The 17,812-nt window shown below is 39.1% G+C and overlaps 2 protein-coding genes across 5 annotated transcripts in view; both read right to left on the bottom strand.

The window, feature by feature from the left end:
- The window catches only part of LOC129443875 (complement C3), a 48,035-nt gene extending 44,278 nt beyond the window's left edge, over positions 1 to 3,757 (bottom strand). For both annotated transcript variants that reach the window (XM_073860129.1, XM_073860130.1), the window contains exons 1-6: positions 3,598 to 3,757; positions 3,319 to 3,514; positions 2,964 to 3,132; positions 2,780 to 2,853; positions 1,435 to 1,523; positions 45 to 123 (exon numbers count right to left, since the gene is read on the bottom strand). In XM_073860129.1, the coding sequence (XP_073716230.1) occupies positions 45 to 123; positions 1,435 to 1,523; positions 2,780 to 2,853; positions 2,964 to 3,132; positions 3,319 to 3,514; positions 3,598 to 3,671 (681 nt within the window). In that variant the 5' untranslated portion in view covers positions 3,672 to 3,757. The remainder of the gene's footprint in view (positions 1 to 44; positions 124 to 1,434; positions 1,524 to 2,779; positions 2,854 to 2,963; positions 3,133 to 3,318; positions 3,515 to 3,597) is intronic.
- A 7,612-nt stretch (positions 3,758 to 11,369) lies between these two features.
- Positions 11,370 to 17,812, bottom strand: part of LOC129443864 (complement C3) — a 73,245-nt gene continuing 66,802 nt past the window's right edge. For all 3 annotated transcript variants that reach the window (XM_073860126.1, XM_073860125.1, XM_073860127.1), the window contains exons 29-40: positions 16,706 to 16,869; positions 16,307 to 16,465; positions 16,012 to 16,071; positions 15,841 to 15,931; positions 15,695 to 15,743; positions 15,509 to 15,599; positions 14,371 to 14,460; positions 13,331 to 13,526; positions 12,807 to 12,887; positions 12,589 to 12,672; positions 12,330 to 12,465; positions 11,370 to 11,621 (exon numbers count right to left, since the gene is read on the bottom strand). In XM_073860126.1, coding sequence (XP_073716227.1) covers positions 11,480 to 11,621; positions 12,330 to 12,465; positions 12,589 to 12,672; positions 12,807 to 12,887; positions 13,331 to 13,526; positions 14,371 to 14,460; positions 15,509 to 15,599; positions 15,695 to 15,743; positions 15,841 to 15,931; positions 16,012 to 16,071; positions 16,307 to 16,465; positions 16,706 to 16,869 — 1,343 coding nt within the window. In that variant the 3' untranslated portion in view covers positions 11,370 to 11,479. The remainder of the gene's footprint in view (positions 11,622 to 12,329; positions 12,466 to 12,588; positions 12,673 to 12,806; positions 12,888 to 13,330; positions 13,527 to 14,370; positions 14,461 to 15,508; positions 15,600 to 15,694; positions 15,744 to 15,840; positions 15,932 to 16,011; positions 16,072 to 16,306; positions 16,466 to 16,705; positions 16,870 to 17,812) is intronic.

Here is a 17,812-nt window from a genome sequence, read left to right as displayed (position 1 = left end):
TTGTTGCACAACACGTTGGTTTTGTTGCTTCATATCTCACCATATTCTTTGACTTCAAAGTCTGCAGTGAACGTCTTCTGTGGAGTGTTTGCGTGTCGGGTGACCACCTTCCAGATCCCAGAACTTTAAACATAAACACGTCAGATGTCATAATATCAAAACAAAGGACAACAAACCATGAACAGAGTTGATCGAACAACAGAGATCTTATTTACTGTAGTTTACAGCTTCAGTTTAATGATGAATTGAGGAGTTACATTTACATACAGCCAGTGCTTTAAGTGGCCCAAAAGAGGTGCCGGTACTCTATTTTATTTTATTTCTTTTGCCGACTCGACTCCTATATTGAAGGGGTTTTATATTTAGCAGTCAACAGACGACCTTGTAAAAAATAATTAATCCTTTTATAAATTTGTGGATTTGCTTGAGCTAGAAATAGCTACTGAACATAAATAAAATGTGCAAAAGGATTTTGAGAAAATACCATTAGAAAGAGCTACTGTAGAAAGAGTTTTTGAACATAAATAAAATGTGCAAAAGGTAGATATGTGAGTAAAATTTTCAGCATGGTAAATGCTAAAACTAGTGGTTCAGATAGAAAAAGCTTGAAAAAAAACTTTAAAATGACACCAAGACAATGTCTATGGGGTCAATAATAACAAAATACTGGCCATTTGAAACTCTAAAGTCATTTATTTTGTCCCATTGTTTTCCAATTTGCGGGTGGTAAAACTACTGTGCACGTCGTTCAAATTCATTGAAATTTCGTTTACTTTTAGTTTAGCAATTAAACTAAATGTATATTACAATTTCTAGAATGTTTTCTGCACATCGCCTGAGGAAATCCGAAATTGCGTCGAGGGGAACCAAACTGAAAGCCGCGACAGCGGAGATTATCACGTACCTACAAGGCTTGCGTCTGACCTGCAGCTATCATTCTGGCTTGGTGGGATGTCAACGAGTCCTCTGATTCTGACCTTGTTCTTTTACTACTCAGAGTCTAAAACAAGGAGGGCATATTACGTGTTCATTGTATTTTCATTTTAACCGAGCAGCTATGGTTGCGCGTTTCACACACAAACACACACCTCTCCAGAGCACGTTGACACTGACTGAAGGACGCATGCGCTTTTAACTTGTAAACGCAAGGGTGTATGGGTAATGTAGTCTCTGCTCTCGGTGGAACGAATTAGGAAGCGTACATTAAGGGCGCTCTGAAAAGCGGCAGCGCAGCCAAATGATTAAATTAAACCTCTGATTTTTAAACAGATGAGCGTTCCGGTACGCTAAAAGCACGTTCTGGGCGCACGTAGAGGTGGTGGTACGCTCAAGAGCTATTTTTAGAAGTGGCGGTACTGAGTACCGGGGCGTTCCGGCCCACTTAAAGCACTGCATACAGCCATTGTCTTGAGCTGAAGAGGATTTAATACACACCTGGCAACCTCTGGGATTTGATATTCTTCGGAATTCATCCCTTGCGCTGGAAATACCTTCTTTGTTGAGACTGTGAGTTCTTGTGGATTCTGAAAACACAATGAAATAAGTCAGAAATGAGCTTTTTAGATGTCTGTGCTTAAAAAGGGCATTACTGTAATAGAAATGATGAGTGATTAAATGTGATGAATAAGTGTATTCCCAGCAAACATTGCTTGGTGGAGCCAATGTAGGCCCCATATGGGCTTGCAATATGGGCCCCAAGTTGGTCTTGCCCCCGGGTTCCATGCTGGCCCCATCTGACTTAGCCCACATGAACCTTCTGTAGGTACTAAAACCAATGTGGACTTATGCTGCCTTCACGTGCTATTGTAATTATGGTAAATACCAAAATCCCACTTGGAAAATGCACATGAACACCCCTCATGTGGTATTTTCCACTGGCCAACTCGTAAAATATTTTGATGCCCGAGTTGCCGAGATGAGATTACCTTTGACCTTTTAAAAATGGCGAAGAGCAACGGAAGAGTCGTGAATGATAAGCATTGTACACTACTAAACGTTTTTTGCTGATGTTAGTGCATAGTTTTTGTAGCCTATACAATGTTGTGTCATTGACAATTGTAATATAATGCTTTAACACTCAGTGTCACTTTTAAAAATACCGTCATGGTCTGCTGTTAACCACCAGCTAGCAGATGCTAGCTAGCAGTCAATAGGAGCCTCCTAGTAATGAGCGATCAGGCAATTTACTCACGTGATACAGTACGACAACAAAAGCACTTGAACACAACACACTGGTAAATACCAGTTCACAAATGGAAAATATCATCTTTTCCATAGCACGTGAAGGCAGCATAAACCAAAGCCAAACATGGGTGTGGTTGGGTTGAAGAAGTGATGAAGTTAAATAGATAATGAAGAGATGAATGAAGTGATGATTGACCACCAATGACAAACACCTGCTGCCAACAAACAGAACCACCAAAGAAAGACGAACAAGAAGCGAACAAAGACAAAACGCCAGCAGAACCACAACAACTACAAAAAATAAATAAACAATATTTAATTTGTGTTGACCTAAATAAACCCTGAGCAGCATTAATTTAACACTGGGGATTTTGCTGTCTTCATTAGCTCCACCAAGAAATGTTGATTTATTTTTTGTAGTTGTTGTTGTTCTGCTGGTATTTTGTCTTTATTCTCTTCTTGTTCATCTTTCTTTAGTGATTCTGTTTATTAACAGCAGGTGTTTATCATTAATGGTCAATCATCACTGCATTCATCTCTTCATTATCTAATTAACTTCATCACAAAAACAGTGTGTTGTTATTTAAATGTGTACCATGATGTCCACTGAGATTCCAGATTGACTAAGTGGGTGCAGGTTTGGAGTCAGAGAGAAAATCCGGTATTGAACTGCAAAAAAGTTTGAGAATCTTAAATTTAACTATAAACATAAAAATCCTCTTACAACTTGAGAAGGAGATGCAAATTGATTGTATGTTTTCAAACTCTTGTGATCTTACCTGTGCTACCCGGTGTGTAGATGGGTTTGTCTGTTTGTACAAATATATATCCAGACTGAAACGAGACCATGACTACTTTCTCCAAAACTTCGGAAGGAAAATGAGCTTGTAGATACACATACTGCTTCTCCAGAGGATCGTCGGTGAATAATTTTTTTTCATCAAGTATCTAAACATAATAAACAGTACATTTAGAGCATGTTTTATAGAGTCCTCATTGCTAATTTCACATTTAAATTTTGCATTCAAATTTTTAACAAAAGACTTCAGAGATGTGTCATTGCAAACAGATTTGTAATGAATCACTGATTCTTCACATTTGCTTATAATGAGCAAGTATGTGAAAGTGTGTCACCTTTATTTTTGTAAGGAGCTGATAGTTGTTGTCCGCAGTCAGGGTCACTGTTTCAGAAATGATGTCCAGATTTTTGCGTGGATGGTTCTTCACTACGATCTTCACATTTATGTTGCCTCCAGCGTAATCTTGAGCCTCCACAAACACGTTCTCTGAGGAACCCACCCTCAGTAAATTGGGAGCCGACAGAACAAATCTAGAAGAGAAAATGTAATTGTTTTAAACACAGATACTCAGATATACATGAATCTTTAAGGTAATAGTGTTTTAAATACTCACAGTGGTTCACATAGTGTTAGGAGCGGTGAGGAGAGAAGAACGACAGTAAAACAAAGCAGATGCACCTTCATCATGTCTGTTTATCTGTTTTTCTATACAGCGTCTGTAAGCTGCAGCCCATGTAATTTATACTCAGTCTCACTTTTATCTGTCCATTTCAGATTTCCCCTAAATGAACTGTTGTGTAAATTCAACCTTTGATATATTGGCAGTAGCGCTGCTTATCTTTAAAGGTTCAAGAGAGAAGTGATCAAAAAAAATGTTCCCGTATAATTTCCAGCACTCCACAGCAAATGTGTTTTGCTCAACATTTACGGTTTGGCGCCAACTGCTATTGTGCAAACTGGGTCGTAGTGTGTCAACCTTTCTATATACAAGATGAGCTTTAAGTAAATAAAAGTCAAACACAAAACTCACTGAGCTTGCTACAGTATAAATAATGTTTTATCGTGGCAGCCCAAACATGAATTTTAGTCTGGGACAGTGGCGGCTGGTGCTAAAATATTTTTGGGGGGCACAAACAAACTCAAAATAAAACTTTTACTGACTGTTAATAGCCATTTATCAGCATGAAAGTCATGTGAAAAATTTTCATTTGACCTATAAATGACAAACCATGCTTCAAAACAATATACAGGCTTTCACAACGTACATATAAATTATGTGACTTTTCACAGGCATATGGGGTCCAAGCTAAATTGTTGTATACGAGGACACCACCGATTTATGAGGCTTGTTACCATGTAACACACAAACCTAGCCGTTAGTGGAATTAGGGGACTGTCAAACATTACAAGGTCTACATTGTCACAGGTGACGTTCTAAATGAACAACGGGCGGAACCCGGCTTCCACATTTTATTTGGACGACGGGCGGAACCCGGCTTCCACATTTCATTTCCGGGGTTTCCCCGAAGTCAAATTAAGCCTGATCACGCTCAGGTGGGGCAAATTAACACAGCGGTTGTTAATAGGCTGACAAGGAGAAGAGTCAGGGTATAAGAACACCTTGCAGACATCAAACGGGGTGTCGTTGGCATACGTTGTGTACGTTGTGTTGCTGCTTTGCAGACGGATCACGCTGGTCGGATCGCTCTCCTGGGGAAGAGAGTGAGAGGCAGTCAGCGAACGTAGGGGTATCGTGGAGTTTATGTAAGGAAGAGTGGACACAGAGCCGTCGAGAGCACCGTGAACAGAGGTTATTGGCAACTAAGCGTGAGTAGCCGCTGTGATACTTCTCTGCAAATGTCTTGTTTGAAAGATTACCCTGGTGTGTGTTCTTGTGTTTCGTGAGGTCCCTGGCCCCACTGGAGAGGAAAGCGTGGGTGAGCCGTGGTTGACCAGAAGCGTGGACGAAACACCGGCCGCCAGTAAACCAGTGGCCCTGTGGGAAAGAGGAAGTGCAGGTGAGCCAGGGAAGGGATAACCGACACGCTGGGCTTGTGAATACCACACATCTCTCCCTCCCTTGGGATCCAGCTGTTGCCCAACCGATCTCTCGAGGTCGTCGTGGTCAGGTGGCAAGGACGATTTAAAGAATTCACGTGACGTGGTATAAGAGTGCTGTGGGTGAGTTTCACTGATTGATGGGGTTTACGCTTGACTTGCTGTGCGTATGCTGTGCTTATAGCGTTCGAACTGCCCAGCCTCCGACGAGACGCGAGATGGTGACATCTGTTGCGGCCTGAATCCTATAGAGAGAGAGAGAAAATCAAGCTTTGCGCCCGGGGCGTGACAACGAGAGCTTCGCCTACTACCTACCTGAACCAGTGAAGCTCCGTGTGGGAGCGAGGATCCCCCGGCACTGTGAGTAACGCAGCCTGTGCAATAACCTGTTCTGTGCTTATAGCAGCAACCTACCTGAACCAGTGGAGCTCCGTGTGGGAACGAGGATCCCCCGGCACTGTGAGTAACGCAGCCTGTGCAATAACCTGTTCTGTGCTTATAGCAACAACCTACCTGAACCAGTGGAGCTCCGTGTGGGAACGAGGATCCCCCGGCGCTGTGAGTAACCCAACCTGTGGAATAATCTGTTCTGTGCTTATAGCAGCAACCTACCTGAACCAGTGGAGCTCCGTGTGGGAACGAGGATCCCCCGGCACTGTGAGTAACGCAGCTTGTGCAATAACCTGTTCTGTGCTTATAGCAGCAACCTACCTGAATCAGTGGAGCTCCGTGTGGGAACGAGGATCCCCCGGCACTGTGAGTAACGCAGCCTGTGCAATAACCTGTTCTGTGCTTATAGCTACAACCTACCCGAACCAGTGGAGCTCCGTGTGGGAACGAGGATCCCCCGGCACTGTGAGTAACGCAGCCTGTGCAATAACCTGTTCTGTGCTTATAGCAACAACCTACCTGAACCAGTGGAGCTCCGTGTGGGAACGAGGATCCCCCGGCGCTGTGAGTAACCCAACCTGTGGAATAATCTGTTCTGTGCTATAGCAACAACTTACCTGAACCAGTGGAGCTCCGTGTGGGAACGAGGATCCCCCGGCACTGTGAGTAACACAACCTGTGGAATAATCTGTTCTGTGCTTATAGCAACAACCTACCTGAACCAGTGGAGCTCCGTGTGGGAACGAGGATCCCCCGGCACTGTGAGTAACGCAGCCTGTGTAATAACCTGTTCTGTGCTTATAGCAACCACCTACCTGAACTAGCGGAGTTCCGTGTGGGAACGAGGATCCCCCGGCACTGTGAGTAACGCAACCTGTGGACTAATCTGTTCTATGCTTGCAGCAACTACCTACCTGAACCAGTGAGGCCCTGTGTGGGAACGAGGATCCCCCAGGGCTGCAGACATCAGTGGAGAGTGTGCCCTGGTCTGTCTGTGTTCGATTCTGCCTCCAGGAGAAGCGGAGCGCGCCACGGGTTGTTGAGTCAGAGCCCCGGCCCCCAGTCTTTTCCCCGAGTGGCCCTGGAGGCAAAGAAGAGCCATTAGTTTTAAAGTTCCCTTTTTCCCTTCCCCCTTTCCCCTTTTAAATATTTAATAAAGTTTGTTTTAATTATAGTATACTCGTCTGTCTGGTCATTGGGGTGGTCTTGGGAAACTCCTCGAGGTGGGAGAGTTAAGAGGGGCGCGGCCCAGTAGCATATTCGGGTCCGCCCCCGGCCGTGACAACATAACATGAGTTTGCTCTGTTAATGGCAAGAAGGGTTCCACTGACAACAGAACAGCTCCTGGCTTTCCCCAGCTAGACCCCTGCTTATAGTTCAGTCATTTAACTTCTGCCCATGTACTTTCTAAAATTCCAAAAACCTATTTTGCTTGCAATTCTGTTTTGCTTTTCTCTTTACAAAACTTACCAGCTTGATACATTTTATATTTTATCTGCATAAACATATTATGTCAGTTAAACGATAGCTGCACTGCAGTTTTTGCCCTGCTTTAGCTCTGTGCAGTCTCGCCCACATGCTGTAGCTAATATCTGTTAAACAATAATGTGAAATACATTTTGATCATTAAAGCATACTAACATTTTCTGTTACAGCCATTGTTGTAGTGGAGACCAGCTAAATTGAGACCAAAGACAAACGAGACAAAAAATGGTCTTAAGACAAGTCTTGAGCACTACAACACTAGTTGCACACACATGTGATCTAAGCGTTTTTATTTAGAAGCAAAATAGCTGTGTGTTGCTCAGAAGCTGAGAAAAGTTAAAAAGAAATTGAATAAGAAATAAATCAATTATTGCTTTTAAAGCCTTGAGATTTACATCCATTAACAATTGACAATTTCTGACAATCCAGCATAGTATTTATTCAGTAAGGTTTCATACACCAATAAGACATAATATTATGACCACCTGCCTAATATTGTGTAAGTCCCATTTTGTCACCAAAACAACCCTGACCCATCGAGGCATGGACTCCATTAAAACCTTTGTTTGTTGGATCGGACCATACGGGCCAGCCCACGTGCATCAATGAGCCTTGGCCGCCCATGACCCTGACTTGTCCTCAAACTTCATGTTTTAGAAGCAGGAAAATTTGATAATTATTTTATGAATGATTATTTTAGAGTAATCTTCACAATATTGAGCAACGAGTAACATAGTATTTTTTATATTTTAGGTGCTAATTAAAATCTAACTTGATCTTACCATTTTGTCCATATACATGACTGTCTGTCTCCATTGTTGTTATTTAACAGAAGAATGAAGTACATGCATTTTATTAAGTGACAGTTACTGTGTATTGCATTACACTGTATCTCAGAAATAAAGGTACCAAAGTTGTCACTGGGACAGTACCCTTTCAAAAAGGTACACCTTTGTACCCAAAGAGGGCATATTAGTACTTTGAACTGCCAAAATGTACCTTTAAAGGTACATATTTGTACCTAAATGGTACATATTAGGACTTTTTTTAAAGGGTACTGCCCCAGTGACAGCCTCGTACCTTTATTTTTGACAGTGTATGTTATTTATGTGCGCCAGTTTCAAATACAGACATGGTCAAATTTGTTGGTACCATTACACCTAATTATTAAATAATGCTTTATTTCTCCAGAAAAAAGTGATGAAATTTATAGCATGCCTTTGGTATGTCATAGAATAAAGCAAAGCAGCTGTAATAAGAGATTAATTATTCCAAAATGGCATGGACACATTTGTTGGTACTGAACATGGACCAGAGAAAGCAAAGGCGAGAGTTGTCTAAGGAGCTCAGAAAGAAAAAAATAGACAAGCATGGTAAAGGTAAAGGCTACAAAACAATCTCCAAGCAGATTAATGTTCCCGTGAAAACAGTTGTAAGTATTAAGAAGTTTAAGGTCCATGAAATTGTAGCCAACCTCCCTGGGCGCGACTGCAAGATGAAAATTGACTCCAGATTGAACAGAATGATAGTGCGAATGGTAAAAAAAACACCAAGGAAAACTGCTAAAGAGATACAAGCTGAACTCCAAGGTGAAGGTACATCAGTTTCTAGTCGCATCATTCATCACTTTTTGGGCAAAAGTGGGCTCCATGGAACTCGACTTTTAAAAGAAAAATATAAAACAACCAGACTGTAATTTGCTAAAATTCATGTTGACAAGCCACAATCCTTCTGTAAGAATGTCATTTGGACAGTGAGTCAAACTGGAGATTTTTGGCAAGTCATATCAGCTCTATGTTCACAGATGAAAAAAATCAAGCTTCCAAAGAAAAAAAACACCATACAGTGTACAGTGAAACATGGAGGAGGCTTGGTTCTGTTTTGGGGCTATTTTGCTGCATCTGGCACAGGGTGCCTTGAGTCTGCGTATGGCACAATTAAATCTCAAGACAATCAAGGCATTCTGGAGCTTAACATACTGCCCAGTGTTAGAAAGCTGTCTCAGTCGCAGGTCATGGGTCCTCCAACAGGACAATGACGCAAAAGCTAAAATCACCCAAGAATGCACTGATCATCATAATAGTGATCAAACAATTTCAATAAAATGTTAACATCTACACTCACCTAAAGGATTATTAGGAACACCTTCCTGATACTGTGTTTGACCCCCTTTTGCCTTCAAAGCAGCTTTACATTAATAGAAGCAGGGGAAACACAGAAAAATTGACAAACAATATAAGTAGCAAAATACAGCGGCTTTGAATAAGCTTTACATTCAAGCGTATTAATAATGTCTCATATACAAGAGAGTGCTAAGTTAAGCCAATGTCGGCTGACTTCCCGGGGTTGAAAAAAACCCTAGGAGAAAAAACTCCTGACTTTTTTAGCCTGGGAGGAACAAAAAGTCCTAGGAGGAAAAAAAACATCTCAAAGATGCCCTATTGGGGTGAGATCTGTTGACTATGGGGGCCGTTTTATTAAAGTGAACTCATTGTCATGTTGAAGAAATAATTCGAGCTTTGTGACATGGTGCATTGTCCTGCTGGAAGTAGCCATCAGAGGATGGGTACATGGTGGTCATAAAGGGACGGACATGGTCAGAAACAATGCTCAGGTAGGCCGTGGCATTTAAACAATGGCAGATTGGCACTAAGGGGCCTAAAGTGTGCCAAAAAAACATCCCCCACACCATAACACCACCAACACCAGCCTGCACAGTGGTAACAAGGCATGATGGATCCATGTTCTCATTCTGTTTACGCCAAATTCTGACTCTACCATCTGAATGTCTCAACAGAAATCGAGACTCATCAGACCAGGCAACATTGTTACAGTCTTCAACTGTCCAGTTTTGGTGAGCTTGTGCAAATTGTAGCCTCCTTTTCTTATTTGTAGTGGAGATGAGTGGTACCCTGTGGGGTCTTCTGCTGTTGTAGCCCATCCGCCTCAAGGTTGTGCGTGTTGTTGCTTCAATAATGCTTTGCGGCATACCTCGGTTATAACGAGTGGTTATTTCAGTCAAAGTTGTTCTTTTATCAGCTTGAATCAGTCGGCCCATTCTCCTCTGACCTCTAGCATCAACAAGGCATTTTCACCCACAGGACAGCCGCATACTGGATGTTTTTCCCTTTTCACACCATTCTTTGTAAACCCTAAAAATGGTTGTGCATGAAAATCCCAGTAACTGAGCAGATTGTGAAATACTCAGACCGGCACGTCTTTGCACAAACAACCCTGCCATGCTAAAAATTGCTTAAATCACCTTTCTTTCCCGTTCTGACATTCAGTGTGGAGTTCAGGAGATTGTCTTGCCCAGGACCACACCCCTAAATGCACTGAAACAACTGCCATGTGATTGGTTGCTTAGATAATTGCATTAATGAGAAATTTAACAGGTGTTCCTATAATCCTTTAGGTGAGTATAAATATCTGTTTTTTTTAAACAAATATAGACAAATGACAGAAATAAAATCTGTCTGTTTTGTAAAAAGAAAGATTTAATTATTTTTCAGTTGATTTTTATCCAAGGCAGTGTCTGGAAGTCACAGGTTTTTTTGTACTTCTGTGATTCAGCTGATTATCCTCAGATGTCTTCAAGAATCAAATAATCATCACTCAAATTATCACTTAATTATTTAATTAACTTTAACACGGCTTCAGAGTTGCTTTTAACACCCTGCCAGTGGTTCCCATATGGCCATTGTTAAATTAACACCAGGAAATTTACTGTGTGGCTGTCTGAATGAGGCATAAGAAACGTTTAACTCTATGCAAATGATGAGCGATAATCTGGAGCGAATACCAATGAGAGCGAAGCAGTGGAGTTCACATCATCCTTCTCTCATCAGTTACTGGAGTGGATGATAGTGCGTTGTTTTGACAACCAGATCTAGAAATGCCTCGTTGAAAGAGATGGGTGATACAAGAGTCTGAACGAGACTTTAACTGTCTCGCATCACTGGACACGCTCATATGGTCGCCAGCAGTCACTTTTATTTGTGTCGCAGAAAGTAGCCAAGCTTTCATTAAAATGAATGAGATCGTATCTCTCTGCTACTGCTTGTCGCTCTCTGTCTGAATGGGGCGTCATTCTGTCAGAACCTTCAAACTTTCAGTCTTAATGGGTGGAGCTATCGCATCACTATGTGTAATCTTATTGGTCTGTTGACATCTGCAGCGTCACATTTGGTTAATTCATAGCTGCAATATTTAGCTTGTTGTTTACTTAAAATAAAATTAGCTTTGTTGCTTTATTTCTCTGGCTTACATAATTTTATATAATTTATTTTAAATTATTTTAAAGCTTGTTGCAAAATAGTTTCCTTTATTTGCACATCTATCTTCTGAGCATTATCTGAATAAAAATATTTTTGTAATTCAAAAATCTGAAATGTTTTTGCAAAGCAATGAAGTGTGCATCAAACTACAATTAAGTAGAGCGACACATTAACATTTATTAAGTTAAACTTTATTATGAAATTAAAGAAAGTATTTTGACAAACAATATTTTTTAACATTTATCCTGTAAGAATGCTTTTGCAGGATGAAAAAAAAATACATAATTATGTACTGCATCCTTCTTTAAAGAGCTTATTGGCGAGTACAGAGATGCCCAGGTATCTGTCTCTATGTTCTGCTGTTTGACTCTCTTCTCTTGTGGGCCAGTACTCGATCCAGGTCTGCTCACCCAAGATGTACTGAATTCTAAAAAAAACAAAAGTAACACAAAGACAAACACAAAGTGACATTGTAAGCGTGTGCGCATGTACAAAGCACAATAATTATTTCCAGAGCTGTAAGATATACTTTGCTTTAAGATATACTATGCTTGCTGTAAGATATACTATGCTTTCTTGTTTTTTCCATTTTAAAAAAATATACCGAAAGACCCAAAGAGCACAAATGTGCATATCGTAATAGTTTGCAATTACATAACGTTTTTAAGTATTAAAGGTATTTCGGAGGATTTTCTTTCTCCGGGTGGATCATCAAGACTGTTGTCAATCAGGAATGTTGCGCAATTGCATTATTTAAAAAAGTGGAGAAGGTTGTTATTTTCTAAAATTCGAGAAAATCCTCCGCTACACCTTTAATATTATTTAGTTAAGTCAAAGTTTTAGGTCAATGCAGATTGTAGAGAGATGGGTGAGACAAAGAAAGAATTTATATCTACTGTTGGCTTTTTAAATATATTTCATTATTATTCTAACAAATTTTCTAACCTTAAAGCATTATTGTATCACATATTGTACATCGCATCATTTAGCAAGTTATCGCATATCACATTTTTATCATCATTGTGCTGCACTAATTATTTACTATTTCCAAAAACAACCATTTCATATTACCTGCATAAACCTCAAGCAAATCTTGATATTTACAAACAAACACAGACATTCAGTGGACACCTACCTTGCCTCGAGCTTTGGCAGATCAGTGGATTTGCCCATGAGAAGATACGACTTGCCTACTTGGAATCCCAAAGAATTCCTGCAATTGGGATGAGCCAGGAAGTCTCTCTCCTTTCCTTCAACGCCTTCATCAGTGCCTGCAGGACGGTAAAGTACTTAGCGAACAAATGTACTGTGGAACTTTAATGGAACATTTTCCAATGCATTTCATGCTTAGTGAAGATACACATTTCTTTTGACAGCAGAATAATAAACTGTGCCTTCTTTTAACACCTGGTCCACTTTCATTTTATAGACGTCTGAGTGTTTCGCCAGATTCATAGCCACCACTGTGACTTTATAAACTTTAAAACATATATATTAACATCATTATCTATACACCAGAGCTGTAGAAATGTAAATGGTTCTGGTAAAACAATTTTACTGCATTTACACAACAGCTGAAAAACAATGAGCACACAGAATTGAATGTGTTTACCATAATCCATGCCAGCTTCACAAGCCTTCTCCAAACGTTCCTCTTCTTTAACTTTGTTTTTATTCTGATAACTGCAGTTCTCTGTGTAAAGAGATGTTGAATTGTCATACACAAACATGTTCAGTTCATTGTAATTAATATATACTTACAGAGGACATTCCAAATATCCTAAAAGTGTAGATACTAAATATGCAAAATAATTTTCCCTATTTATTTACAAAAATGTTTTCGTTTTTAAGATTCCTGCAGAATGGATTTCCAATGCTATTTTTAACTATATAGACATACTTTATTTTTTACTTCGAGCTTACACACCATTTATTAAAACTAAGCTGTAATATAATCAGTATGGTCCACCAAGTCACAGTGAAGTACTGAGATGGTTTAGACAGTCATGGGACTGGAAATGGGGGCAATGTGGAGGCGTGGCACTGTATGACTGATGTATCGGTAAACCAAACATTGTGTTGTTTCTGGCTTTAGGATAGCACACGTGTCTCTGCATAAAGTTAAAAGTCCATTACCTTCTGCACACTGGCACAAATCTCCAAGACATAATCTGCTAAGAGCGCCATCTTCCTTTTCAGGATGGTAATACTTTGTACAGCGTGCGTCTGGTGAATAATATTCATATATAGTGACTCCAGCAGGTTGGAGCAAACCCACTTTATTCATCTTATGCATTCTGAAGACAATTCTTTCTCTGTCTGATCGAGAGACCTATTGAGGCAGACAATAAAAGCATTTAAAATACTTATAATAACATTGTATGTGACAACTTTATATGGTTAGTTTGACATAACACATTGTGTTTGATTTAGAAACATTTGAAACGTAGTTACATGCAATTATGCACATAACATGATTGACACATTTAAACATGTCACAATCAATCGTAATCATGAATTCAACTTGGTATCTTGGTATGCACTGCAACAATGGTCGATTGCCGTTTTTTTACAAGCAACAAACCAAAAAAATATGCGCTCTGTAGAGCAGATTGTCCATTTAGGGTTACCGTAGATACATGACGGTGACTTCCAAGTAAGGAGACCCGCGGTGTATGTAGATTACGTATGTATGTATATATATATATATATATAAACTTCTAAAAGTTAAATCGTAGCATATTTCTTTAATCACTTCATTATTTCTTTAAACACAAAACATTTGGGGGCACTTTTAACCCTTAGATGCATAAAACAGGTCTGTAGTGACCCAGGACATCATTCACTACGCTCTCCTAGTTTAATTTTCTTAAATTAGACTTCCAGTTTTTTAGTTTTTTCTCAATCTGTCTTACAATATCTGTTTTTTTATTATTAATTTATGGTAAACTAAACACCCGAGATAATAATGACTGCAAAAACACTCATGCATTAAATAGTTAAACTGTGCTTTTTCAAGCATTAGACTTTTTGTCGACACAGTTTCCAGATGCCAATTGCGTGTCAGGATTAAACCATTCGATTTTAATTTATGATAGAGCAATCAATGCATCTCCGTATAAAACATGAAAAAAAATTAACGTTTTCCTTTGACTGATAACACAAACAATCATAACCTTATCCGTGTAGAGGATGAGTGACCCTCGCTCTGAGAGCTCTTTGTCCATCTCAAATTTCTGAATGAATTGGTCTTTCCCTGTTGCCAACTGTGGGGAAAAAATGGGAAAAAATGTCAGGATGTGACACAATTTAACACTCATATTTATCTCCTGTTTAAAATCTGTATACAACCATTCTATATGCATACATCTAATAAGCTTTTGATTCTAGAAAAAGTAGTTTAATCTCTGCTTTAGGTGTTTTCAGACCTGAGCCTTTGTTTCAGAACCTGGTGAGTTTTCTCCCTTGGTACGGTTGGTTTAGGCATAAACGAAGTGTGAACACAGCAATCGGGCTCGGATCCGCACCAAAATGAACTCTGGAGCGGTTCAAGATCAGTGTGAAAGCAATCTGACCTAACAGACAGGCTCTTATTGCTTTAATAACCATGAACATACATAACAGCTCTTTGGTGATGAATTCTGGTGCGCACATCAGCACCATTCAAACTGAAAATGCACCTGTTCCTTATAAAATGTCGTCTAAATGCTCTTCTCCGCAATACCCGGATAGGGAGCAACCTAAAGCAAACACGGATCACCATAATGGCAGTTTGTTGAAATTTCAATATTTTTGTAATATTAATGTACGGTGCAAACATGATGTTGATTCCATGGGATTAACATTGACACATCAACAATTTTTTAACATTGTTTCAATGGCTGCTTGCTATCTGGTAAGGTACATGTAAGAATGTTGTCTTGACTTCTGATTAAAATAATTAAGTAATATAACCGCAGTTACCAAAAAGCCACACAATAATACTGCAAAGTTGCTATCTGTGTGTCCTGATAGCGTTCCTGTATAGCTCAGTGGTAGAGCATTGCGTTTCAATTCACGGGTTCAACACAGGGAACACAAATGCTGATAAAAATGTATAGCTTGTAATGCACTTTAAGTTGCTTTGGATAAAAGCGTCTGCCAAATGCATAAATGTAAATGTATTAAAGTCTTGTCCAACTGGAAATATTGCCTTGTGAATGCGAACCGAACCAAGATGAAGTTGCAGCATTGAAGCCATTTGACCCCCGGTTTCGAAACAAAGTGATTGATCTACAGGTCTGAAAACACTCTTAGTTGTTCATGACAGTGTACCTCTGTGAGATCTCTTTCATCCACTTTAACCCCTGTCAGTAAGCCCACATCCAGTATACTCATGGTGGCATCTCTTGTTTCACTTTGGTAGCTGTAAAGATGTTTGTCTTATCAGCAGGTGTATTATATAAAGATCTATACAGAACATTAAATAAATCAATGTTATTCTATATTCTGTTAACTTACAAGAATTCCATAGTAAGCTTGTAACTTTCTTCAGCCCCTGGATAGTTCACTAAATAGAAAATATCTTTTGTTAAATACTGAGATTCATAGTATAAAGTAAAACATCAGGGTTTCAGTTTAACATTGTCAGTTAAAAAAAATCCTACCAAAACTTTCTCGTTCAATTTTAACACTTAGATCAAAGTGTTTGCAGTCAGAAATCTTCTCAGCAGGTTTGGCGTAGTACAGGGTAAGCACCTAAAAACCGACAGTAACAGTCAGTTCACAAACTCGTGTAAATTTTAGTCTGTATAAGCTCTCATGCACAATAAACTCACAGATAGAGTCGCCGTTCCAGTTCCCTTAGCAGTTACATTGAAGTTCTTATTTATGTCAATCTGTTGAGTGAACACATGTTTGGTTTGCCATAGTTTTATTAGAATAATCCAATCAATAACTATGTGCAGTAAAAAGTGGTTTATTTAAAATACCTAGATATCAAAACAACCATGTAAATAGCAAAACTCTCATAATCTCTCATACAATAAAGCACAAATAGGCGTGAAAAAAATATTGTGTGTTGAATTATCAGATTTATTCTTCTCTTCAGAAACAATGAGAACGACTTCTCACCTTGTCTGAGCGTGTGACGTGTGAATTATCTTTACTGAATGACCATCTGACTGGTTTGCGTCTTCCTGCCACACTCAGCTCCACGTCCAAATTGAAGTTTTGCTCGTTCTTTACTTGTGTGCGATATTCAGCTACTGCCTGGAATACCATGATGGTTGCCTAGAACAGAACGGTGAAGGAAATTTTATTCTTATTGTTCATGATTTTAATTTGAAAATAGCAAAGTTTTAATACTAACATCTCCTGCAGGATATAGTATTTTATACAGTTGTTTTAATCCAATGATAGAATGCATTCATTACAAAAATCTTTCCATTAGTGACTGTAGTGTCAGAATGTACACAAGTATTATGTATGTAGAAATGCATATTATTGTTAAATAAGAAGTTGTTAGTTTACCTGTGTGGTGCCAGAACCATAGGAGTCAGTTTTTTGTCTGGCCAGCCAGTGCACAGCTTCTCCCGCTTTGTCGTATTGTTTTGCTTTTACGAGAGCGAGCACAGCATAGGCCGTGGCCTCTAGAGAATGATGATGTTGTCCTGGGACAATCCAAGCAGTTCCGGCTGTTTAAAAGACAAAATGGAAACATGTAATTATGTTGAATACAATTCTCTATAAATGCTGGTATTGCATCTCATGTCCAGTGTTGGGCTAGTTTCTCAAAAAAATTTATATATTACTCATGATTTGTTTCAGATGTCAAGATCCAGACTAAAATGCATGTTTGAGCTGTCTTAACTAAAAACAGCTTAGATTGACATGTCTTAAATTATATCAGTATTTTGTCTACACACCAGTAATGTTTTTTGGTAAGGTATGTTTCAAAAACGACTTTAATGACATAATATAACAATATAACTATATAACTATATATATATAGTCGTGGCTTAATCTAAACCCTGTCTGGAAAATTACCCCTATATGTTTATTACTACAGTATACTATAGTAATTAGAGCCGACCGATTTTTCGATTTGCCGATATGAGTCTGTCGCAGATATATCGGCATATATGCTTCCGTTTTGCCACCAATAAGGAATTTTTTCCTGAATGCATAACGCAGGGTACGGTTTTTTTAAATACAAAATTTTGAGCAAAAAGAGTCAATTGCGTTTTTGTGAAAGACTTCTGATAGAAATCGGATTCAGAGTGATGATCAAACTATAATTACATAAATTGCTTAAAATTCCATGTGAAACTTAAATGGATGCAAAATGATGCACTATATTTTTAAGTAAATCTAGCCTTTATTTTTTTCAGTGCAGGTTGCATAAGTTGGCTAAGAGTGACATTTGGTGGATAATAGTGGAAATATGGATTGCCGGAAAAAAACTTTTTTCTCTTAGTTGACAAGTTAAGAGCATCCGCAGCATAAAAAACTGTTTTCAGGCACTGTCAGAACATGTTTGTCATTTAATGTAAGTAAAATAAAAAAAATAAAAACTGCATGTAAACAGGAGTAAATAGCTCAAGTCAGTAAACATCTTACTGCGACTTAAGTTGTTAC

Source organism: Misgurnus anguillicaudatus, chromosome 3, assembly GCF_027580225.2.
Source record: "Misgurnus anguillicaudatus chromosome 3, ASM2758022v2, whole genome shotgun sequence".
Classification (NCBI taxonomy): Eukaryota; Metazoa; Chordata; class Actinopteri; order Cypriniformes; family Cobitidae; genus Misgurnus; species Misgurnus anguillicaudatus.
This window is presented reverse-complemented; position numbering and strand designations above follow the sequence as displayed.